Genomic DNA, 25186 nt, shown 5'->3' on the forward strand with positions numbered 1-25186 from the left:
AGTAATTCTCTGGTTTCTGTCTCAAATTGAGGCACCTGACTGTACTCCTAAATAGCACTGGAAGTCTATTATAGTCTGTTAAGGCAGTATGCTTACTGTCAGCCATGGTTTTTTTGGAAAAGTACAGATTAATTGAATGAAAGCTGTTTCGATAACTAATGCTCATTTGCCCAGATGCTGTTTAATTGGGAAATTAAATTAAAAGCAGGCATTATGCAGGATCCATTAGTAAACTTGTATCTTTTACTAAAACACAACTGGCAGATTGTGTTGTAGTACACGTATCTTCTTTTCCTTTAAAAATTAGGGTATTTTCCGGATATTTTTGAGCTGCTTTTGCTGCCTTACAGCTTGACTTCAATTGCATGCATGCGAGATGTGATTTACATTTTATATTTGGTCAAATACTTGTTATCTTAAGAAATCTGTATTCAATTAATACCATAAGATGGGTCATTGGGACAGATGCTACTTGAGGTTTTACTTTTATTGATGGAGTTTAATTTTTGTATTCAGATATCAAAACAAGTACCTATGCAGATAAAATAGATTGAATTGTCTGATAGCACAGAGGATACAAAGTAGTGCGTATAGGAATCCAGTGTTGTTTAAAAAAAAAAAAGCAGCTATACATGGAATAAATGAGCATTCCTAGGATTCCTTCTAGTATGACTTCTTATTTGAATGATTTCGAATGTCATTCAGTGTTTTGTTGGACCAGTTTTGTCTTATGGGATGCTATTAACTTCTATCAAAAGTATTAAATTTAATGTTTTTCAAGGGTACAAGTGGAAGACGAAATAAGGCAAATTCAGCTCTGTTTGTAGCTAGAGACAGTTATACATGGGGCTGGGGGAGGAATGTAATCTGTATTGCATCTGATTCTCAGCACAGAAATTTTTGCTTACAAGTGCTAAGCCCTTTGGGGCATAAAATGACCCACATGCTACATAATTGCTTCTCTGTACATATTGGTATGAAGTGTTTATGTAATCTCACTTCTCAGTATAAGATTATAAACTGAGAGTTAACAGTCACTCTAAGCAAGTGATTTGTAATTTATACGGAAGTGCCTATTTTCCTGTTACATATAGTTAATATTAAATATCAGACTAGTATAATTTGCATATTGTAGCTAAGAAATTATGTTATTTTGAGTCCATTTAAAATCTTATCTTGATTCATCTTTTAAAAAATGAAACAAACAAAGTAAATACTTGCACAATTACTGCAATTTGAGGGGTACAAAGAATATTCCTGAAAATATGCTTTGGAATGAGGTATGTTTGATCCGATATAGTGCTTCCTTTCACTGTCTTAAAAACTTGTCCAGCATATTTAAATGTATATGGGGGCAGGATCATCTTGAATTATATGCCTAAAGTTTCAATTTTTGATTGTACTTTTAATTTTCAGGGCTTGTTGATGGAAAGCAATAGAAAGGTTTATCCCGTTACTGCTTGTGTTTAAAGCTCTATCAGCCTTGATGCCTATGTTTTGACATCCTCTGTCCTGTCTCCTTTTCCATGCTGAGGCATACTTTCTAAAGAACCAAGTATTCCACAAAGCATTATTTGCAAAATAAAATTCCCTAGCTAAATGGCTTCATGCAGGTTTAGTTTGAAATAAAATACATTGCTGTGCCTTATGTAAGGGGTAGAGAACTTTACGTGGAAAAAACAGTGTTGTTTCTGAGACCTTTACAGGACTTAGGGTCATTTTGGAGTTCACTCGGGTTAAAAGAGGTGTGCTTCCCCAAATGTGATTTGGTCCTTGTCAGGGTTATTTGATTCAAATCTGACTCTTAAATTGTGTATGTTAATCAGAGCAAAGGATGATTCATTTGATTCCTGGTTTCTATTTATACTATTTTATGTATCCAAAAGGTATAAAATACTTGCGTTTACAGTTATTTATTAAATCATAAGATTATATCTGGGGCTTATGTCACTATAGGTGGACATTTAAATTCAAGTTAAAATTGGCAAAACCAGTTTCATTCACGCCTCTAACTTAAGTGAACTGAGGAAAGAAGATGAATTGTTTAATAACACATTTAATTTAGAATTACTTGGTTTAAGAAAGAAAATATAGCAATGGTGAGTTAACTTCTTTAGAATCTCTAAAAGACCAGTTTTATACAAGTGCCAGAAGGAGGAGAGTACTCAGTTTTATTCAAAAGTCCTTAAGGATCTTTGGTTCCCACTTTCCATAACTTTAAAGAATCGTAATGAGCTACAGTAACTAACATAAATGTTTCAGTTTCACATTTTATTTATTTAAAGAAAACAATACAAATGTGAACCATTAATTGCATTAAATTATTTTAAACTTTTAATTAAAATTGAGTAATTTTAACTTTCATCTACATAGTGGTGAGTTTTAACTGAGGTTGACTTATCTGCACATAGGCAAGAACTCAAGTTTATACAAATTGTCAGCTGCTAACACAGTAAGTTCGTGCAGGAGTCACTCTTTGCAGATAATGTTTGGTACGTGAGCTCTGGCTCTGACTTGAGCGTGTAGCATTCAGTTAACTCTACAATGGAAGACCAGTATCAGTGGAACTTTTTAGATATTTCTGAGGACTCTGTGTGTGTGTGTGTGTGTGCGCGCGTGCACATGTGTGTCTACGCATTTTTTCTTCTTTGAACTTAAACATACTTGCTTTTAATCTGCTCTTAATCTTTTAAATTAAAAAAAATTACGCATGAAATGTCCAGTGTACATAAACCTATATAATTTATATAATCATAATCTATATAATCAAATAAGTTCTCTGAAGCTTTTTCCTTCTGTGTAATACTCAGTTTCTTGTGCTAAAGCTGAATCATTTTGATAAATACTCTCTTGTTCATCTAAGCAACTGTTGCAGCACTTTGATTCCATGGTAATAGATAGGGTTTATATGATCCTGTTATTGCAGCTTCCAGACATCACTCCAGATCCACTGGTGCCCTCTACACTCCTGATGTTTATGGGGCTACAGGTGAAGGATGAGTACACTTTGCTGTCATCTGTGCAGTCATCCTGGATTTTTTTTTTTCCCCACCCACTTGGTTATTCTCATAGTTCAGTTTTAAAAAGCATTATTTATATTAATTTGAGTTTTGTGGTTTTAATAATCCAGATAGATGTGTTTATGTTGCTAGATTTCGTCTCCACCCCCACCCTCCAATGTTAATCCTTTTCTTCCTTAACAACAATCATTTTATTTTTACTTGCAGAAGAACTTTTTTAGTTTTCCATTTTTCAGTGTTTGTAGAGCATTCTTTATGCATGTAGTTTTCTAATCAGCACTCTCAATAGCCTTCCTATTGTATTTGCTTTCTTTTTAAATGAAAACAAAAACCCAAAATGAAGAAGACATTAATTTAAAAAAAAAAAAAGGAAAAGTTCTTTGAGTTAAAACCATTGTTTTGTTTTGTTTTTTCCCTGTGATATTGGAATAGGATTTTTGTATATGACTCTGTTTTTTTACTTCATTTCTTAATTTTCGCTGCACCACTGAAGACTTCAGAATGAAAATAACCAGTATTTTAGCCACTACTTAATTTATGAGAAATGTTAAGCAAATGCTTTTCTTCTGCTTGGGTTTTTTTAAGTGAGTGTGGTATTAATGTCCCACGTTGATATTCTGACTGAATTCTTTATATTCGTTTTTGTTGTTGTTATAACAGGTACCGGCTTTGGAATTAGTCAGTCGAGTAGATTGTCGTCATCAGTTAGTGCTATGCGAGTTCTGAACACAGGTTCTGACGTGGAAGAGGCAGTAGCAGATGCTTTGGTAAGAATCTCGCACTTATCTTGTGTAAGACACAGACTCTTAAAATGTTTGGTACCCATACATTAAAGTATGCAACAGAACTTGTGATTCATTATTTTACTGGCTTCTACGTGGTGAAAAAACCCCTGAATTGCTAGAGCTGCAAAGTATTGGAATTTTTGTTCCCTTAACTTTTGAGAAACGTACATTTTTCCATGGCAGACAGGAAATAGTCTTGGACTGTTCTTTTGGAGTGGCCCAAGGAGCCACTTGAGCGGGCAGCACTAACCAGCAGTTTCCCACAACAGCCAGACAAACTTCTGGATATGTTGAAGTCTTGTGGAGCTGGGAATGATGACAGCTAAAACACTCTGCTTATCATAAGCCTGGGTTCCTTTTAAAGTTGTCCTCTCTGACAACATGTGAGATTGATGCTGAAGAGATGAACTGATGACTTGTCAGGCAACACTTCATAAGTTTAGGTTTTGTTTTCTTTTGTTTTCAAAATGTTACTCTGAATTTAAAACTGGTTATGCCATTTGCTTTGGTAACCTTTACTGTTCTTTAAAAGGGTGGGTTTGGCTCCTCTACCTCCCTGCCCCAGTTAGGCAAACTGAACTCATCATGTATTTTGCTATTCTGTCATTTGCATCACCAAGCTGACATCTTAAATTAATTTAAAATACTGACACTATGCGTCAGATACGTTTTTATCAGGTATTGTCTAATATTTGCATATAATTAAATATTTGTAAGTACCTGTTACCTAGTTATTGGAATGCTTTAAAGAGTTTGTTATTACTCTGTTTTAACAAAAACATTATTTGGAACATTGGTAAAAAAACTACAAATTACACTCTAAAAAATTTAATTATAGCTAGATATGATTGGATAGAGAGAAACAAAATTTCAAAGGAAAAAAAATCTGAAGAACTCTGTCACGTTCTAAGTCTGGCAATTTATTGATTTATTGGTTAATACTGCCCTCTTGGCACATTAGTTTAAAATTTGTGTGCCTTCACTGGCATAGAGATCAGGATATCTGTGAAATCTTGCCTAAGAGGTCATGGTGAGATTGAGTGTGTTTTCCCCCTTTCTGATATTGTAAACTTGCAAAAAGTTTTCAGCGTTGATGGGGAATGCTAGTTAGTAAACTGGAAATCAGTCTGGATTTTGGAATAGGGAACAATGGAAAAACAGTTTGTGGAACATGAAAAGTTTCTGGCTATAATTGGAAAGCCTGTGCTATAGATTTATCCACACTGGTGCTACACAAAGAATATCTTTAGTACTTTTAGCAGCTTCATAACTTACACAAATTTAGCTGGGCAAAGTATGTAGTAAGGATATAAATTGAGGAGAAACTCACGCTTCCAATGACTGCTCATGAGGCTTGAATGTGTCCTGCTTTGTAGAAAACTTTAAGTTTGTTCGTAGAAACTGGTTTGTATTACCTGAATCCTAAATAGCATGATGCTTCTAGAAATGTTAGAGGAAAATTAGTTCGTATATTTTAGCTAGAATCTGTCATTACAAAGAAGGATCAAGAACAGCAACACTTTATTACTGTAGTATTTGCATGCCTGGTTGCTTGCCATGCTCTAAAGGTACAGGTTGTCCTGTACAAATGGCTCCATTTAGATGGAAATCTGGTTATGAACACCCTTCTTGTTTTATCATAGACTGAAGCCCCCCCCCAACAGTGTTTTTAAAAGGTAGAATGTAGAGTCCTGACAGATGTAATATAAAAATCGAAAATACTCTGGATTGTATTACTATTTTTATGGTATGAAAAATACTTGGCCAGTTATAATACCGCTCAAGCCAAAGGGCTGTCAGTCTTCTGGCTGAGATCTGGTTTGAATATAAGACACAGGAAATGCAGCAATGTGGTGATCTTTACATATTTTTATACCTTTTACTTTAACACAGTCCTTGGCATTTCAGATTCTATTTCTCTAAATTTTTTTTTTTTTTTTACTTATGGTGACCCTTTTCAAAAATGTTCATGTCTATGTGATTTTTCCCTTCCTTTATTCTCTTACACGTGTATGTATGCTTGTTCTGTTGACAATAAGCTTGCTTGTTACATGATGTATTGACTAGTTTGTATTGTGATATCCTTTAAGTTATTCCACAGTCAAAAATGAACCCTGTGCAAATGGCAATGGTAATTAAGGGGAAAACAATCACTTATACTACTGCTTCTTTGAGTATGTAATGAAACCGAATTTTTAACTACTAGAGTCAACTCCAAAATTTGAATGGCAGAGTTATTTTGCAGAGGTGCGTGTTTTTCCTTTTAGGATAAATAGCATATTTTTTTTTCCTCTGGCCTTTGACATGTTGTGTTTTGTTGTCTTGGTTTTGTTTTTAGGGGATTTGGGATTTTACATTATGTAATAAATTTTTTTGTAGGACATTGCTGTAGTAATTGTTGCAATGACAAAATGTAGATATTGAAATGAAGTTAAACAAAGAGATGGAGAAGTTGATAGGAAAATAAAGTTTAAATGAAGGTTTCATGCTTAGACAGCAATTGACTGCATGTGTTAAGTCTTCATGCTCAAGTATCACTGCATAAGACACAAAGATTTTGACAGAGAAGTCTTTGTGACCAACCAGCAGATGATATGTAATATTTCCCTGAAAATGGAACCTTAGCAAACTACTTCTTGGCAATGCATGATATGCTGATCAGATACAGAGAGCTAAGAACGAAATTTACAGTAAGACTGTACGTTTTCCAGTGGCAGGTAGTTCAATAGTCACAATGCTGCTATGCCTTACCTTCCTGTTCTCAATTTCTGTTTCTTTTCAATAATTTACTGCTAACAGCTCTTAGGAGACATACGGACTAAGGTATAGAAACTATTTTCCTACTTCAGTAGTTTAATATTTTGCTATTAACATGCTTGATACAAAGTAAGTTAAAATGACAGAATATGTGGGTTTAGACCTGATTCTTATATTCTGTAACATATATAGAATTATTAAGTGAAATAACTAACTTTCAATACAGTCTTTATGTCACCCTATAATGCTATTTTATGGATTTTTATAAGTAAACTTCAAGTTAAACGTTTCATCAAACGTATGTCTTCTCTGCATTTGCTTTGCTCTTTTATATTTGGAATACTACCCAAGTCATACTTTAAAATATTTTTATTAACTTGGTTTGACCTGTTGAATAGTTGGAGCCGTTTGTCACTGCAGGGAGTAGGGTCACACCAATTATTTGAACTGTTGTCTTTCTACTGATTATGGATATGTATACTACCTCTTTGAAAATCAGTACTAATGCGGGGTGTTTCTGTACAATAGAAGAAGCCTGTGCGAAGAAGATATGAGTCCTATGGGATGTACTCAGATGATGATGCCAACAGTGATGCATCAAGTGCCTGTTCAGAAAGGTCCTATAGCTCTAGGAATGGAAGCATACCAACGTATATGAGACAGACAGAAGATGTGGCTGAAGTCCTAAATCGCTGTGCCAGCTCCAACTGGTCAGAGAGAAAAGAAGGCCTTCTAGGCCTGCAAAACTTATTAAAGAACCAGAGAACTTTAAGGTAAGAAGACATGTTGAGAGAAAAACATTTTATTTCAGAGCTGAAGTGAGGCAAGGGAGGTAGGAAAGGAGGCTAATGTTCTAAAGAATGCAGAAAGTTGGGGGGAGGGAAAGCAAGGTGTGTGTCTGTGAGGGTAAGATGGGGGAAGGAATGAGGAAGCTATTGTCACGTCTGGCCACTAGTGTATAGGATCTGTTTAAAAAGCTCAGTTTAAGAAATTGAGTTTAAAATCAAGAGCATTCTTGCAATACAAAAGATTCCTGAAGTGCTTGCATTTAATATTGATGGAAGGCCTTTATTTTTATTTATCTTACAATATTTTTTTTAAAATTATAATTATTTTTATTTATTGGGTATTTATTCAGAAGAAACTGTTTACTACTGGCTACTAAGAATACCTTTTTCATTACCTGCTCTATTAAAACAGTCGGGAATGGTTTAATATATGAATTAGTTTAAAGAGATATTTCTAGGTTGAAAGTCTCCTTTTAGACAAAATCCATTACATTTTTATCCATGTCTTAAAATGCTTCTTTCTGCTTCGTTTACTAGATTGAGTCAATATTTACAGTTGATTTCACTGATTGCTATGCTTTAGTGTTCCAGTAGTACTAGCAGGGGAGTTGACTAATGTATTGTTGTCACTTTGACAGTCGTGTTGAGTTGAAAAGGTTGTGTGAAATCTTCACAAGAATGTTTGCTGATCCTCACAGTAAGGTATGTTTAGGTTTTTCTTACTTGCAGTAAATGTTTGAAAATATATATTAATAGAAAGCCAGATGCAGTAAAATATGTCAGTGGTATTTGCACATGTAAAAATTTCACAAACTGTATTCTATAAGTAGTTAATGGTGTCAGATTTCAATCTATTTAATTTGCAGTTTCGAACAAAATAATTTTCCACCTTTTTCGCAGGATAATTGAAATAAAGTAAAGGTTAGTTTCATCTAAAATGCACTGAAGTAGTTCCAACAGTTTGGGCTCAGAATATGTAAGTATTTTTAAGAAGTCATGTTGATTACATAGGCCACTTCAACATGAATAAAGGTTTTATCTCAATTAGAAACAAAAGGCTGTGGTGCAGTAATTCAAATCGTAAAGAAAGTGGTCTGACTAGATTGTACATGATGAGTCTGAACTATACCAAATGTGTACTTACTTATTTTCCAGGGTATTTTGTATTATCTTATGATGTCTTGCTCAAATTTCATAGCTAGGGCTGGCAGTTGAGACTGTTGAATAATTTTTACATCATTGTTAGTATTTAGTAAATAAGGTGAAGACTATACTTTGGTATAAAAGAAAATGTGATGTTTTATTCACTTTTACCTAGGTAAATACCCAGTTATAGATGATGTAACAAGGAGAATAATCCTTCTGTTTTCTAAGACCATTAAAATCTTTTTAACTGAGTTACCTTACTTGACAATATTTTTACAGTTTTTGTGGGAGGTGGGTTATTAGTACAGCTTCATATATGCAGTAATTTCACATAGCAAAAGGACTGCAGGTTAATAAGGACCTGAATAAAGTTATAATGGTATCATGTAAAAAAGATGTAACTTCATATTTTGTTTGAATTATAGGCTTGTTTGGAAGAAATCTTATCTTTTATGTTGACTATAACATGTCCCACTTTGTGTCCATATTTCAGAATCGATAAAATAACCCAGAAAAATTCAGAGCAAATTCATTATTTCAGAAGTATTGGCTTTTCCCAGCAGAATTCTGAAAAACTACTTTAATTATGCAATACAGTTAACATATTTTTAAGTCTTCCTTATTGCTGCAATAGAAAATTAAATTCTGAGTGATGAGAAGTCTTGACAGGTTACCTTAGTGTTCATCTGTCCTCCTTATTTTTCCTGCTGGGAAAAGTGACTTAGCTGCTATCTGTGACACCATGTATTTTGGAAGAAACTTGCATTGCACATGGCAACATGATATTAAAGTTGCTCACATACTGCAGGAATCCAGAAGAGAAGACTAAAGCCAAGCAGTTAAAGAGAAACTGAAGAAAACATTCCATAAAAAGAACAATTAAGTCAGCGGAGAGAAAAGAAAATTAAATGTTGAAATATTACTAGTTTTTAAATGAAGTAATGACAAAATTGTGAATAGCAGCTTGGTTTAATTTTGCTTGTTCTTCTGTTAATTAGTATTGCAGCTATGCATATATCAGAACTACCGTGGAGATTTTTTTGTAGTGAGGGAGCCAGGGAAGGATAATGAAAATGTTCCAAAATTTAGTTGCATGTGTCAGAAGAACATTTTATCTTTCCATTAAACCTTTAGGAATGTTACATTGAATTATTCTAGTTGATTGTTTTCTTTTGTTTACTGGGCATTCTGACTTAAAAGAATGTTGCTTTGATTTTGAGAATTTGGCCTGTGTTATAGCACATGTGGTACACCTGTTCCAGTCACTGAAACCTGGACTGCTTTTTGGTGTTGCAAAACTATTAATAGTTATCAATATATTATCAGGAGGATCCTTTAAGTATTAAGAGTTCATAAGCTGTGAATTTTTTATCTCACACATATGGCTACACATATCTCATCTTAGACTCTTTTCAAGTGTCTGTAGGAATTAATTCTGTCATCACTTTGGGGTTTTGGCTTTTTGTTGTTGTTGTTTTTAAGGTTTACTTTAACATGATAGCTGGATGTAGGGAATTGCTTAGAAAAAGAGTAGTAGTATCATTTGGAGGAGAAAATGGGAGAATGATTTGAAGGACATGCCAAGTGCTTACTTCTAAAATCCATTGGGTATCCCAATAAAATTACTAAATTTATCATAAAAGTTTTGAAATACCTTTTTTGTTTTATTTTGTTTTATATTCCATACAGGAACTTTGTATTGATGGCCACTAATTTGTGTGTTTTTATCTTTTTCCCTTTTTTGTTGTTTGTTTTGTTTTATTTTGTTTTTATTTTGTTTTGCATGCTGTCCCCTGTGTTGGAACTCTCTTTAGAGAGTAAGTTGGTTCAATATTTGTTGGAAGCCTAACCTTACTTGCATGAATGTGCAATTAACCCTTTTTCTCTATTTTTCTTCCCCAAAGATTTCATGCAGTGTCAAGCCTTTTGCAATCATAAAATGCTATATACAATTATGTAACCTGTGTGGTAAAGTTTCGAGATGTGCTTTATCTACTAATTAACTGACATTGTTTGGTTATGCATTCCTGCTTTATATTGTGGTGGTTGGCACATCTGAAATAATTCACTTTAAAGGTAGATCACTTATAGTTACTTTCATATCTGTTTATTTTTTTCCACTATCAAATTATTAAAAACTCCAACTTTAGATGCTTGATTTCAGAATTGTAATTTACATCATAAAAATGGAAACTGCAAAAATGGCAGTACCCACATACATTGTTCAGCATATAGGTGGTTGAGTTCCATTTTCCATTCCAAAGTCATGCTTTACCTTAAATGCTCTTACAGCCTTCTTAAATTCTTCATGCTTTGTCCTAAGACAAAATGGTATGATTCGTATTTTTTTTAAATACAACAAAATGACTCGACTTATTTGAGTTTCCTCCAGACATTCACTGTGGTAAACCTAAAATCAAACAAAGCTTGAAAACAAAATTGAGACCTCAGTTATGTGTATTTTTAACAGCTAAAACATTGGCACAGGATCTTTAGAGTACTTTTGCCATAGTGATTCATAATTCACTTCATCATGTTTTCAATTTAAACCTCTTTATGTGTTTAAAGTGTCATAAGAAGTCCACGTTACTCCATCAAATAAGAGGTTGTAATCAGTTTGTTCAGCTTGCACACTTTAATGAAAAAGATGTGTGTGTCAGTGTCTGCAAATTCAAAGAAACAGGTAGAGTTTTTAAATTCTGCTGAGCTGTATAGTTTAATTTGAAGGGGTTTAAATACAATTGTAAGACCCCCAGTGTAATCTTTATAGCACCAGAATTTTTTTTTGTTGCTTGCCTAATTCCAATATATTTTTCCCTTATTTTAGGGCTGTGAAATCCAAAGACTGTCATATTACAATACAGAAAGTACTTTATGGTTTGCTTTTGCCTAGGTCTTATAATTGTGCCCACTACTTGTGTATCCACAAAGTGGTATATTGTTTCAGTTCAGCCAAATACAGAAGACCTTATTCCCAATCCCAAGCATAAAAATTTCTTCCTAATACTAGGAGGGTAAGTTTTAAAACTCAGACTTGAATACGAATCTAGACAGATAGCAGAGGAGTTAGCAATTTTTTTTCTTACAATTTTCAGTGTAGTTTGCCCCAAAAGGAAAGTTAATTAAAGTAGCTCATCCCGATGGGCTTTATGTTGAGTAGGATTTGTATCATTTTGTTTCTAACACAGCTTTTCAGTATTTCAGATGTCTGTTAAAAGATTCTTGCTGGTCTTTATTAGATCCTGAAAGAATCTGAATTTATTTTTTATTTCTAATGTAAATTTTGAGGCACTTCTTTTAAAGATATCTGTATGGATTTTTTCACTTTATGGTGTAAATTTGCTTACCCTGGCTTGATTATCAACATGAAAAGAGATCTGATTTCCTCAGCAATGAAGGCATGCAGCAGCATGCGTCAACTCCTCTGTGCTCAGTCAGTGCTGTGGAAGAAAGTCCACTTCCATGGACTGGTTTCAGCAGCCGTGTGAGGTATGATCACAGTTTGGGATCATCTGCTCTCACAGACAGCAGCAGAATTTGGCCTTAGGACAAGCCAGGTCAGCCGCAGGAGGATATGGGGTTCCAGCCCTTCCTCTGAAGTAGCTATTTCCAACCTTGTACCCATGTCATAAATACTCAGGAGGCAATATCTCTCCAGCCCTCTTTGCATCACAGCAATACTTCTGTTTCTGTACCCAGCTATGTGCTGGAGCTGGAGTGCGTATCAGTTGTGAAGGTAGCATTTTCAGCCCAAACACCCATTTTTCTTATCAGGGAAATGGGAAACCTGTGGGCCACACTGGTATAGAGCATATACATCCTGATTTCACCCTAAGTCTTGAAAAAACGTAAGATTAGTGAGATCCTAAAAAGGCTGTTTAAACAAAGTTACCTATTTGTCATGCCCTGCTTTACCCTTTCCCTCCAAAAAGCCCTTCTTCCTGGTCTGAGTGCTGAGATTACTATAAATACAATAATATATGTCAATTTTTTTTACTGAATGCAGTCTTTTCAGCATTATTTGTATTTATTGTATTCAACATTATTTGTTGAAAAGAACACAACGGATAACATGTTTTTGAAAAGACAAAAGTACTTCTGTGTTTTAAACACCTGCCAATCTGAAATGTATTGTGGCTTTTTTCTCTACTCTGGTGAATAATTTTGTGTTTGGATACCTGCAATAGCAGGAGAATCTTGTTCTGTTCCACAAATATTTTATGTAAAGAAATTGGACAGCTTTCATGACTTTGCAGTATTTAGTAATGCAGATACTTGCAATTAATATTTTGCTAAAGAATTGTAGCAGCTTTTTTGGTTCTAGAGAGAAAGTGTTTTTGTAATGTTCAAGGAATATGTCAAATCAACTTAATGATAAAGCTTGAAAGGGTAAAAAATTAAGTTTTACTGAAAAAATTGAGGTTGCGCCAGCCATCACAGTAAGCATTTCTCTTCTTGACGAAACTGCATGGAATACCTAATTGTCAAACTTCTACAGAAGTCGGCTAACATTTCCAATGTACTCCTGTATCAAAATCCAATGAAAAAGCAAGACAGATTTCTTTTTTTTTTCTTTTTTTCTTTTTTTTTTTTCCTGCTTGGCTGCAAAACACTGCCTTTCTCTGCCTCTGATTCCCTTACTGCTTTCTTCTTTGTTTGTAAGTTCAGCATACGTCAGTGTTGTTTCCTCTTTTGCCCCATCCTACCCTCTTTCCATCTTCTTCTGCCTTTTAGGTGTTCAGTATGTTTTTGGAGACACTGGTGGACTTCATCCAGGTCCATAAAGAAGACCTGCAGGACTGGCTGTTTGTACTGCTGACACAGCTGTTGAAAAAAATGGGTGCTGATTTGCTTGGGTCTGTACAAGCAAAAGTTCAGAAGGCACTTGATGTCACAAGGTAATGAGTTCTTTAAAAAATAGTAACAAAAAACCCCACTTAAAAAGAAAATTAAAAAAAAAAAAAAATCCAAACCCTCGTGCTACTTCCAAGTTACTGGGTTTTTTTAGTGTGCTGTGAGATTCTTGGAAAAATGTAGAGCTAATAACAGATCATGCAGTAAACCTCACTGCTTAAACATTTTGGTTTCCTAAATGACTCTTAGTTGAAAGGGTTTGAGTCCTTAATGCTGAACAATTAATATGATGCTACTTATCTGATTCCAAAATGTGCATCTGAGCCATGTATGTTTGTAGTCTTGCCTTGCGTTCAGTGATGCAGTGCTTGTGTTTGAACTTCTTTATTCTGATATAAAAATATTGTTGCAATATTCATTTCTCAGTGCCAGCAGGCTTTTAAGGAGTTATGGCAATAATGGATTTGCTTTCTGTCTTCCCTCCACTTCCCCAAACTTCACTAATAGCCTGATTCCAAAATGATCTTATGTGATTTTGGGGGCCATCAGAGCTGCCCATCCCTGGGCAGTTTTATCTTGAAATGAAAGCTAGATTTTTAAGTAGAGTTGGAGGGGCTCTGGGACCTACTTCTCATCTTCCATTCTGTGAAGTACAGGACAGTCTAAACGGTCTAGGCCTCTGCTGAACCCATTCATGTGGCATATCTGCTGTGAAATCTGAGGAAGGGTATGGTGTGTGTTGCAGGGAGAGAGGGAATATGATCTGCTACACCTCTTTTTTGCTGCTGCAGCAGAGCTCTTGAGGGCCGTACCTGGAGCGTGGCATGTGGGAGAGCAGAGGCAGACAGAGTGGAACAGGATGGTTCAGAGAAGCATGCAGGAGGGGTGTGGTGTATACGTTTAGCAGTACCACTGCATAATAATTTGGGGATTGCATAGACTGAGAATCAGAATACTACCATATCATTATTATATCATTCCTTATTACTTGCATTATTTATTCTAGCTATAATTGTTTCAAAGCAGAAATTTCTTAAATTTTGTCCTTCATATGCTAGGTGACTGTTTCTGAAGGTCAGATACAATATCAACAAAACTAGTAGAAACTTTTTTTCTTTTAGAGGTACTAAAGCTTGTCTTTACTGAAAAGTGTGAGGGCTTATTTAGTGCCTCTCAACAGGTATTAAAAGAAAATTTCATGTAACTTAACACGATTTGATTTGTTTGTTTTACAGGGAATCTTTTCCAAATGACCTCCAGTTCAGTATTTTAATGAGATTTACTGTTGACCAGACCCAAACACCTAGCCTGAAGGTAAGAATTTTCAGGCTTGCATTGCAAACAAAAATCTTCATTGATAGACGTTTGCTTGTCTTAATATTTGAATTTGGATTGTTATTTTTGTTTTGTTTTAAAAAAAAAAAAAAGGTTTTCAATTAGTGGATTTTGTTTTTGTAAACTTTCAGACAGTCAAGCCAGCACTACAGGACCAGCTTCGCTCTTTTTGGAGCTCAAAGGTTTTTGTCTGAATTATTGTCTTTATTCTTAACCCTATGTCAAACTCTTACAGTGTTTCCAATAATTTTTATTTGAATGCATTTGTATGCTGCTACTAACCTTTGCGAGAAACTTAAAGCATGCAGATGTTCAATTTTAAACATCACACTAGTATGAAAATGTTTGCTGCATAAAACCACAGTACAGTAAAAATGAGCAACAAAAATGTGGCCGCCTAACATCAAGCTGGTTATGCAAACTCACTCTATCAAGTCTTTTCTAATTTTATGTTTGTGATTTCCCAGTCGTGTTTTCCTAGTTCATATATATTTTTTTCCTGTGTTCAGCCTGAGAGGTCTTGAATTAATTTAAATTATTTTAATATTAATATGAACTTGAGTTACTATATTAAAAATCAGCTCTCTTTGTGGCACACTTACTTTTCTGATAGCAGTGTGTAGCTTTATAATTACACATTTTTACATAAGAATCAGTAGTTGATAGACTTGCCAGTATAACCAAAAAGTAAAAACATATTCTGTAGTACATTTACAGTTCCACAGAGAGTTGATTTTAGGATAAATGCATCGAATCCTAAGAAGATTTACAAGTTCTATAAATGGGGAAATAACAAGCATATGATAACCGGCATTTTCTGCTCTATCCTGCACGAAATATTTTTACATAGTTTGATACTGTACAAGAATATGACTTTCCCAAGTTATGTTGAACCTAAAGTCACATGAATATGCCTTTTTTGTCTACAATACAGTAAAACTTACATTTTTAAGCTTTTGAGGACAGTTGATACGTTGACCACTGTTGCTTCGTAGAGCTGTGTTAAAAAGGGACTGCTGTCATTTATTGAAGACAGCAAATGAGGTAGTAAAAATCAGTTTGTTGTTTAAATAAATCCTTGGAACAAATTGGGCTTGGTTTTGTTTTACTTGGTTTTCCTCCCCAGGAAGGTGAATTTGATGGTTGAGATGTACTTTTTTTCCGTACAGTAGTATAGCTGGTAAACACATATCGATCATGTTTGAAAGTTGAGAGTGTAGATTTGGAATGAGATGTGGACTCCTACTAGGCTGAGTTGGGGCTAAGTTCAAAAATATTCACTATGCGACCTAGAAGGATTTAAGAAATCTGAAACACTTAATGGGAAGACATTCTGCAAATAATTTCCAGTATTTGAGAGAGACTTCTGAAATCAAGATGTTAGTAAAACGACCTCCACAGAAGAACACCTGTTAGTTTGAAATAAAATCAAGAGTATTTAAAATGAATTTTGGGGACAGTAAAGTACGTAACTGTTTAAGAGAAGGTAAGCTTTTTTCAGAAGAAATTGGTGTCTACCCCATACTTCCATCTTTATGAGGTAACTACAACTTCAGGATCCAGACAGTAAAGTTATCGAACATAAGTTGCAGAAGTATCTGTTTAATATCCACATTCTTGAATATTTTGTCTAAATCCCATCCTCAGTGCACCCAGATGTCTAACAGATTAAGTGATAATCCTAGGGCACTACTCCATTTTTTGAAGTCTTCAGCTTTTGTTTGTACTGATAAATGATTATTTTGTTGCAGAGTGTGCCTTTGGGCTAGATATACTGAGAAATAGCATTCACTGTGACAGGAAAAATCAGAGAAAGGATTTTCAGCATCCTTAAAGATGGTCAGATGTAAGAAGGGATGATAGATCAGAAATTTGCTCTGTGGAAGGATTTCCTTCTAGAAATTACTTTTCCCTCTGTTTTTGATGTCGTAGTAGTAAATAATTATGATCCTTTAGAGTAAACTGTTATTGTCATTCTTACACTTACAAACACAGCTAAGTCTTGGACAATAAAAGTCAAGCTTTTAGAGTGGCCACAGAGGTGGATTTGGATAGCTATCCAGTGAGAGGACCAAACATAGAGAAGACGTAATTCTACTGACCTGATCCATGGAGGATGCAGCACAGTGTATTGTGCTGTATCTATCTTACTTTCTTTTGCTATAATTTTACATGTAGGTGTGGTGAACTGCTGAAACATAGCTTGGAGGTACCAGGTGCATGTATCTATTTTGGTCAAATGTATGGATGGGCACAGGAGTTAAATTTTCTAGATGGGATATAATCTATTAAGCTTATTTTCACAGGTGCAGAACATATGCTTTCCAAAGGATGGGTGTTGTCCTGAAATACACTCCAAATCATCACTTTCATTTTTTTCAGGTTGAATATCAAATGGCTCACAGTTAGTGAGGAATTGATTTAAGCATAGTGACCAAAGTTCATTACAAGTTTCTGAGCCCTTCTTTGCTTTGAAAATACTGATTTGTTGACAAAGGTTTTTGCTGCAGTTGATCAGAAGATTTCTTTTTTTTCCTAAGTCCATATTAAAATTTCTGGATTAAAAAAAAACCCAACCAACCAATGACACAGATTCACAGAGATGAGAGAGCCCTTCAAAATTCATCTTTAGTGTATATTTTAGTCATTTGATTAAATAATGGCAGAGGCAGTCACTCCTAAGTATCCAGTAACAGGGGCAGACACCTGGGATGCGGCACTCTGAAAGTCACTTTGCGTGACGGCTTGTATTCAGTCTGAGTAAGGCAGACTAGAGATGGACTTCTTTCTGGTTTAAGTAAAGCAGCTTCTCTACATTCCTCTTTCCTTTTTCTTTTTTCCTGCTACGTGAAATGTTTCTTTTGTCTTACACTGATGCAGCAAATGAAACTCTGTAAATCTCAAGTTTTTCACAGGACAGGAAAACAATTTGCCTTCTGACACTGACTGTGTAGCATCCTTACAGTATTTCCTGAATCTCTGGAGGTAGTGGCACATATTTTTGTGCCAGAATTTGTCATTTCATTATCTGTGAAAGATGTTTATGAAGCACTTCAGTTCCATTTATGTCTAATTCTTTTTTGTGAGTAGTAGTGCTAATTGTGGCTTGATCTGTTTCAGCTCACTTACTAGAGCAGTGCTATTCTTAAACAAAATGTCTGTTTGTGTTATATGCTGTACAGGAAAAAGTCTGGATTTATAGTCCAGCAAAAGTACAATAAATTCAACCTAGAAGGGTACAAAGAAAGTCAAGACAGTATTAAACAACTTCATAGAGAGTGTTTTCAGATTAACGGCAAATATTCAGTGTAAGAATTCCTGGAGCTGCTTTCATTGCAGTCAAAAATGTTTATCTCCTCCCTTGGAGAGATTAAATGGATTTATTGAAAAGGACTACATTAGACCTTTTATTTCTAAATCTCAACTCTGCTCATACTTACTGGAAATACTGACAAAATACGTAAGTAGATTTGCTGCTATTATGGAGTTTACTTGAAGGTGGGGTTTTTTATCCGTAATAATAGTCTTATTATATTTGAGCATAGAAAGGTAGCCCCTCTAGAATTTCTTCTCTCAAAAGCAATTCGTGAAAAACACTCTCTTTCAAAATAGCTGTCAAACTTAGCTTTGGGTATCTTATCGCACTGTGAAAAGCTTTATTAATGCCAACTCTCTCCATCTTCTGTTCAGTGTTCTTCTGTCTCCTGAGAGCCTCCACCTTTCCAGAATCCTGTGCGATTTACTCTGTGGGAGTAGTTTAAACACTAAATAATACTGCTCTCTCAGATACAGTACTCCAGAATTTTTTATTCGGGAGAAATGCTTCTCGATCTTTTAAGTGTTACAGTTCTTAACAGTAGGTTTTTTTTAAGGTGTGATATTATATATATTTAAATTGCGAACAGTGAAACATAGTGCTGTCGTAATGGTTTCACTTGGTAATCTAGAAATTTTAACTATTACTTCGTATTTGGAAAACTGTGTAGCCTAAGGTTTCTTGCTGTGGAGATGTTTGTGGGGGTTTTTTCCTTGGAAAGAATCTAGCAAATAGTGTGGGTTTTACTGCGTGCGTTTGATCTTGATCTGCATAAGATGAAAGCCTCCAGCTGTTGCTTGTTGTATAACTTTGGAGAAGTTGAGCTTTAACAGCTGCTTTGAAAATGAAGTATTCATTATTAATCTACACATATCAGCTATCACTAATGTGTGTGTCACTTGAGTTTTTAATAGCTTGCAAGTTTTCATGACCAAGGGAAATTTATAAATAGCTTTGCTTGGAACAGTTGCACTACAAGCCATGAACAATTAAAATACACTCAGAACTCTTTTTCTTTCTGGTTATGATGGACATAGGTGTCTCCCTCCTGGTAGGTATTTCTGGTTCACTATAATTATTAGTAGAAATAAAAGCAGCCAAGTCAAATAGGTGGCCTAAATAAATGTTCACCATTTTTGTTGACGGCTTGCATGACAAATTTCTGGGGCAGCAGGAGCTGAGGAGAGAAATACTTAAGGGAGATACAGGCATAATAGCCCTTTACCCAAAGCTGTGTAGTGGTGCAGTTTTGGAGAAACTAGAGAGAGGCTGCAGTCTGGGATGTATGAAACAGATTCTGCATAAGGAGTAGAGGGAGTTGGTGGAGTAGGAGAACGATGCTCAGATAAGTTAGGGAGTAAAGCAGCTTTTCTGTGCTCCTGGTAAATCCATGTCTCTATCTTCTAAATATCTTCAAAAGAAAAGTGTGCATGTGACCCCTTCTAAGTCTTTTGTAAAAATTCTATTCTATACCTTTTTAGTATTTAATGGGAAGATTAATGTGGCTTATCCCTGAAGTCAGTGACTGCTCAACTCTGGTGTTTTATAAAAGAATGCTGAGTGTTAACTACATAGTAGGAACTAAGAGGAACTGGTTATTGGTTCATCAGATGATGTTCATTTTTCTTTTTAGTACCTGAAAAAAGTTCTTAATGATTCTGCATAATTCTTTTAAATCCTGATTATTCTCAAATACTCTGCGTACTTTGGTTTTCTTTTTGTTAAATATAAGCTTCTGCGTATCCAATGATTTGTGTATCTTTTAGTTGCTACCAGTGAAATCTAAGATTTTTATTAATATTTGAATTTCTGTGGAATAACTCCCTTCTTGAAATGTTTTATCCATTTGTAAATTGATTTATTATATAGAGTTTTATATCAATGATGAAAAGATGTTTAGTTTAATTGGAAAAAAAAATCATCTTTATTTTAGGGAATGAACACTACTCTGTGAGCACACTTGTTCTTGCAGCCAACCATTTTTATTGTCCACCTGACTCTGTTTCTCTTTGCAGGTCAAAGTTGCAATCCTTAAATACATAGAGACTCTTGCGCAACAGATGGATCCAGGAGATTTTGTAAATTCAAGTGAAACTAGGTTAGCAGTGTCTCGAATCATCACCTGGACCACAGAACCTAAAAGCTCAGATGTTAGGAAGGTATGTTTGTTAATGTGTGCTTAAAATTGCAGCATGTTCCAAGTATCTTGGCAAATTAGAGAAGCTACTATTTCTTGCTTAAACAAAAAAAATTATTTTTCTTTAAAAACAAATTCAAAAAAAATTCTTTAAAAACAAAGTTATTCTTTCCTGGAGAAAAGATACTTTTATATCCTTCTCAGCAAACGCACCTAATTTTTCTGTATAAAGTATCAGAATTGATAAAGTAGAACGTTGCAAAAAATTCAATGTTTAAGAATATTTAAGTAAAAATTTAAAATTAACACATCTTGAAACTCTCCGTTAGGGTTGTATTTTTATGTATGTTAATATGTTGAGATTATCTTCCATAATACGAGGAATAACTTTGTTTCAGGCACTCTCTGGTATTAAAATCTCTTCAGTGGGCATTTTCTATACAGTTTTAATACTACTTCAGAGACCTCCCTCTCTGATACTAATAGCATATTTGTAACAGGAATGGTAAGCTTGGTAGCAAACTCAGTTCAATCTCTGTTGGATTTTCTCGAATCCTTTCTGTTTAACAAAAGATATAAACAATTGTTGACCCTTTGACAAAAGAAAGTTTGTGCTTTAATAAGGTAGTATCAAAGGTTTGTTCTTGTAATGCTGCAGTTCCAGTGCAAAACTCCCGAATTTTCCACATAACTGTTGTGAAGTGAAAATTAATATCTGTGAGCTATGTAGATATACCACGGATATAGAATAACCATGAGAAATGTACTAATGCAGTCTTTGGAAAGGGTTTCTAAATAGTCTTTCCAATTATAGAAAGCAAAAATAGTTTAATTTTGTCTGCAGTTTGATGGAATAGTTTTCGTGGTGTTCCGATCATCACCAGCCATTCTGTCTTAGCTGCTGTTATCAGCATGCTAACACTTTTTGAATGCTAAATAAACATACTTACTTTATGGCTCATAAGTGCAAGCATCTTTGATACAGAGAACTAACTCTTCTGTTCCATTTTATCTGTTTATTTCTGCAGTTTGAAGAGTTTGAACAATTTATTTGTTTAGATTTCCTTTGCTATTTTCAGTTAGGTTTGAGTTTTGGCAACTTGGTCATTTCTGGAAACAGTACCAAAACTTCCTTTCTTTAAGAGGGATGTTTTGTGGGAGAGAATTGAGGGAAAATATTGGGAGCTGTCTCACAAAGTGTGTTATGCGAAGAGAACAAAAATAAAAATAACTTTCACAACTTCTTGGTATCTGGAATGTTTGTATTATGTAATAAAAAATCAGAGGAGAGCTCATATTGGAGATAATGTTTCTGTCTTTCAGTTCTTATATAACTTCATGAGTATGAGAAAGCAGTAACAGATTATATCCTACGGACTTTTCTTGCCTAGTACCATGTTCTAGTGACATATATAAGACCATAAAACAGGAGGAGAATTGAAGCAGCACTATCTTCTAAATCAGTAAAGTTTTAGTACTAAGACACGTGGCAAGCTGTTTAATCTGATGGTTCATATCTCTAATAAGCATTTTTATGTCAATAAGTAACTGAATCACGGAAAGAATCGCCAGTGAGTTTAATCATCTGGAACACCTTAATTATATGAATTTTTCTCATTTTATTTTTTCTTTCCATAACACAGCTGTTAGAGGCCACTAACTGCAAAAAGCCTTTAATAACTCTTGAAAAGAAAATTTCACCAATAACTAATCGAAAGAGTTATTCTGATAGTATAAAATGTTTTGTTCTCTTAACAGGCTTCACAGCCTGCTACCACAGGCTTTTTCACTTTATTTATTTTAATAAGCTTAAAGCATTTAGTATGATTTCTTTAAATTAAAAGTTTTTGCCAAGTGTATTTGTGTGTAATTTATGGGTTTGGGGTTTTTTTAGTAAAAACATTTCCAGTACTAAATATTATGAAAAATCCTTTTTTCTGTTATTAGTCTGAAGTTGGGCGCTCTTAGTGCAGTTCAGTGACATGAGACTTCTTTCTGGCAGGTAAAATTCTGTGTTTCAGAACTTAGATTTCTTCTAAGATTAGAATTCTTCTGAAAATAATTAGAATCTTCTTAGGGTTCTTCTAAGAACAAAACAAAACCAAAAAAATACTTCTCATCCTTATTGCAGACTTTTAAAGGTGTTATCTGTATGACTGGACTTAAATCTCAAGGGAGAGAGCTTATGCTGAGGAGAAGAAAAACCTCCAAATACTCTAAAATTCCCTTCCCCCCGCCCAAGGAAGAGAGAGAGAGAAAATAGATAATTGCATAATTGAAAACCTTCTGTGACTCGGTATCAGTTTTGATACTTTAGGTTGAGCTTCATTCTGGGCAGACATCATGGTATCGGTTCCTTTTGTGATATGACCCTGGACTGTCTACTGTGTTATTTTATTGGCAGCTTAAAATAGACACAGTGTTACAGAGTGGAGACACTGAATAACAGGACAGAAAAAGGGAAGTGGTAATTCCCAAGCCTTTGCTCCATTGCAGGATTTGGTTTGGTTTCGCTTTGTATCAATTTCTGTTAAAAGGCTGACCATAAGAAATAAGGGAAAGAGAAACATCAAAGACATTGTAGAGGGCATTCTGGGTGTTCACTTGAAGGGAAGGCCATCAGAGGGAGAAGGGAATAAAAGTTAAAGAAAACAGCCAGTCACGAGTGTGCAAAGATAATTTGTGGCCATCTAACATGTTAGTATTTTTGTCATTAAACTTAATACTAAGATGTGTGCTGGTATGTGTGCTCATACCTTGGCTTTCCACTTTTAATTAAAAAATGCTACAGTTCATTGCTCTGGAAGCAAAAGGAGGGAAATAAATGTCTGAAAGAATTTTCTAAACTACTTGCTTGAAGTATATTGCTGCTTAAGCAAGCTGCCTATCATTCTGTCTAGCATGAGGCACTGGTTCTCTCCAGCGCATGGCAGACCTTCGTGGTGAGCTGTATAAACTAGACGTAGTTGGTTAATCTTAAAATCAGAGTATCGTACTACGAAGAAACTATTAAACAATTCTGGAGAACTTAATCCCTAGCCCTTCATTGTGTGTGTTAGTTTAGTTGCTATGTTGACAGGTTTGTTAGCCTGTCCAGTGACTGTTCATCAAACTGTATAAACATGACTCAGTCATGTAGTCAACATTCCTTTACTAGAGGGAACCCAACCATTGTGTAACTTACCGTGTTACTTTGTCAGTGAAGGGCTCTGATTTTTGATTCAGATTAAAATATATATAATAAAACGTGCTGTAGGATGAGGATGACGTTAAAGATGAACTAATAAAATTGAGGGTGTGGGAGGTGACATCCAGTAGACTACAAACTCCAATACTTAACAGTTTTCATCTTTAGAATATGTGGTCAGCTAAATTATTCCTCATGTTGTTTGCCTATCTAAAAAGATGAAGGAAGTGGGGCGGGAAGCGGGGAGGGTTAACTAACTAGTTTGGCTGTAGGATAAGTTATAAAGAATATAAAGTGCTGCGATCACAACTCAAACTCAAGACTGTCTCATTCCAAATTAGGGTATCTGTTTGGGGTTTTGTTTTTTGGGTTTGGTTTTTTTTATTATTTCTAAAGTGATAACTGTTCCTTTTCAAACTAATGTGTTGACTATCCATCGTCTGTAATTACCACTTGCAGAATGCAGGAGAAGGAATTGCAGGTTTATTTCTGCCTGGTCTGTTCCATTCCTGTCTTTAAATTTGTTCAATTTGCCAAACCCTTTAATAGCCATTTTGCGAATTCCTTCAGTACTTTTTTTAGTAAGTAGGGATCTGGGGTTGGGGGGGGGTTGAGGAGCATGTTTCTGAAAGACTGCTTGTTAGAATGATTGTGCAAAGTGTAAGCTGCTTGTTGTGTGCCTGGATTTATCAATATCTGAACTTCCAGCTTACCAGCAAATATGAATTGCTTTTGTTCACATCCATTAACATCTTTATTCAAGCTTGATCAAGACTTAAGTCATGTTTTGTGATTAATACTTATTATAGCATCTCTTGCTGATAAAATTACTTTAGAAAGTCGAATTAATGTCTTCAACCTGTATTGTCGTCTTCTAGGCTGCACAGTCAGTGCTGATTTCCCTTTTTGAACTCAACACTCCAGAGTTTACAATGCTATTGGGTGCTTTACCAAAAACGTTTCAGGATGGAGCCACAAAGCTTCTCCATAATCATCTCCGGAATACAGGCAACAGTGGTCAGGTATCTATACCTCTCTTATTCTTTCTGAAGTTACTGGTGTTTTGAACATAAGTCCATTTCAGTATAGTTACTTGTGAGAGCAAGAAAGTTGGTAGAGGAGGGGAGGCAACCCAAATACTATGTAGAAGTCTGTCTTAGTAGTAGATATCACTCTTTATGGAAGGCCTTTTCTTTTTCCTCTGGAGAATGATACTTTCTAAGTCTATGTTGCTTCCAAGTGACTTAATAAGTTTGAATGTGCTTTTTCAGAGTAGTTTATCTTTTACTTCACTCATTTCAAAGTTATACCTGATTGAAGTTACTAGTAATTGGTTAGCCAATCCAAGAAATTAAATAGAAGCTCTTTAAATGTTTCTGGGCACTAGAAAATAAATAAATACAATAATAAGTTAAAAGGGAAGCTGAAGTCCTACTGGAGTATCTCTTCTCACCTCTCCTCCTCCAGGGATCAATGGGAAGTCCTTTAACAAGACCTACTCCACGCTCCCCAGCAAGTTGGTCAAGTCCTCTCACTTCCCCAACCAATACTTCGCAGAACACTTTGTCACCAAGGTAATGTAGGCTGGTGTTGCTACAGTTCTGCATCTAAGGCTTCATTACATGTTATCCAAAATTATAACCCCAACAGTGAAAGGGTGGAGCAAATTTTGCACAGTGGCAGATGCTGAAAAATAATTCTACTCCCTCCACAGAATGACAGTACAGTGAACTGCTTAGCCTCCCTGAAGGGTCTGATAAGTGCCAGGGCTGGCCTGAGGTGGGAAGGGCTGTGCACCTTGGAGTGCAAATGGATTAGCAAGAGAAAGGAACAGAAGTGTTCATCTCTAGCAAATGTTAGA

The 25186-nt window shown here is 35.1% G+C and overlaps 1 protein-coding gene across 9 annotated transcripts in view; it reads left to right on the forward strand.

The window, feature by feature from the left end:
- CLASP2 (cytoplasmic linker associated protein 2) overlaps window positions 1–25186 on the forward strand; it is a 153328-nt gene that overhangs the window by 114330 nt on the left and 13812 nt on the right. For 5 of the 9 annotated variants that reach the window (XM_072853723.1, XM_072853720.1, XM_072853724.1 and 2 more), the window contains 9 exons: window positions 3681–3787; window positions 7091–7335; window positions 7989–8052; window positions 13231–13394; window positions 14586–14664; window positions 14817–14867; window positions 20017–20160; window positions 24204–24347; window positions 24793–24899. In XM_072853723.1, coding sequence (XP_072709824.1) covers window positions 3681–3787; window positions 7091–7335; window positions 7989–8052; window positions 13231–13394; window positions 14586–14664; window positions 14817–14867; window positions 20017–20160; window positions 24204–24347; window positions 24793–24899 — 1105 coding nt within the window. The remainder of the gene's footprint in view (window positions 1–3680; window positions 3788–7090; window positions 7336–7988; window positions 8053–13230; window positions 13395–14585; window positions 14665–14816; window positions 14868–20016; window positions 20161–24203; window positions 24348–24792; window positions 24900–25186) is intronic. The other 4 variants (XM_072853721.1, XM_072853725.1, XM_072853722.1 and 1 more) reach the window with 1 other exon arrangement.

The sequence above is a fragment of the Ciconia boyciana genome, chromosome 2, assembly GCF_034638445.1.
Source record: "Ciconia boyciana chromosome 2, ASM3463844v1, whole genome shotgun sequence".
NCBI classification, from domain to species: Eukaryota; Metazoa; Chordata; class Aves; order Ciconiiformes; family Ciconiidae; genus Ciconia; species Ciconia boyciana.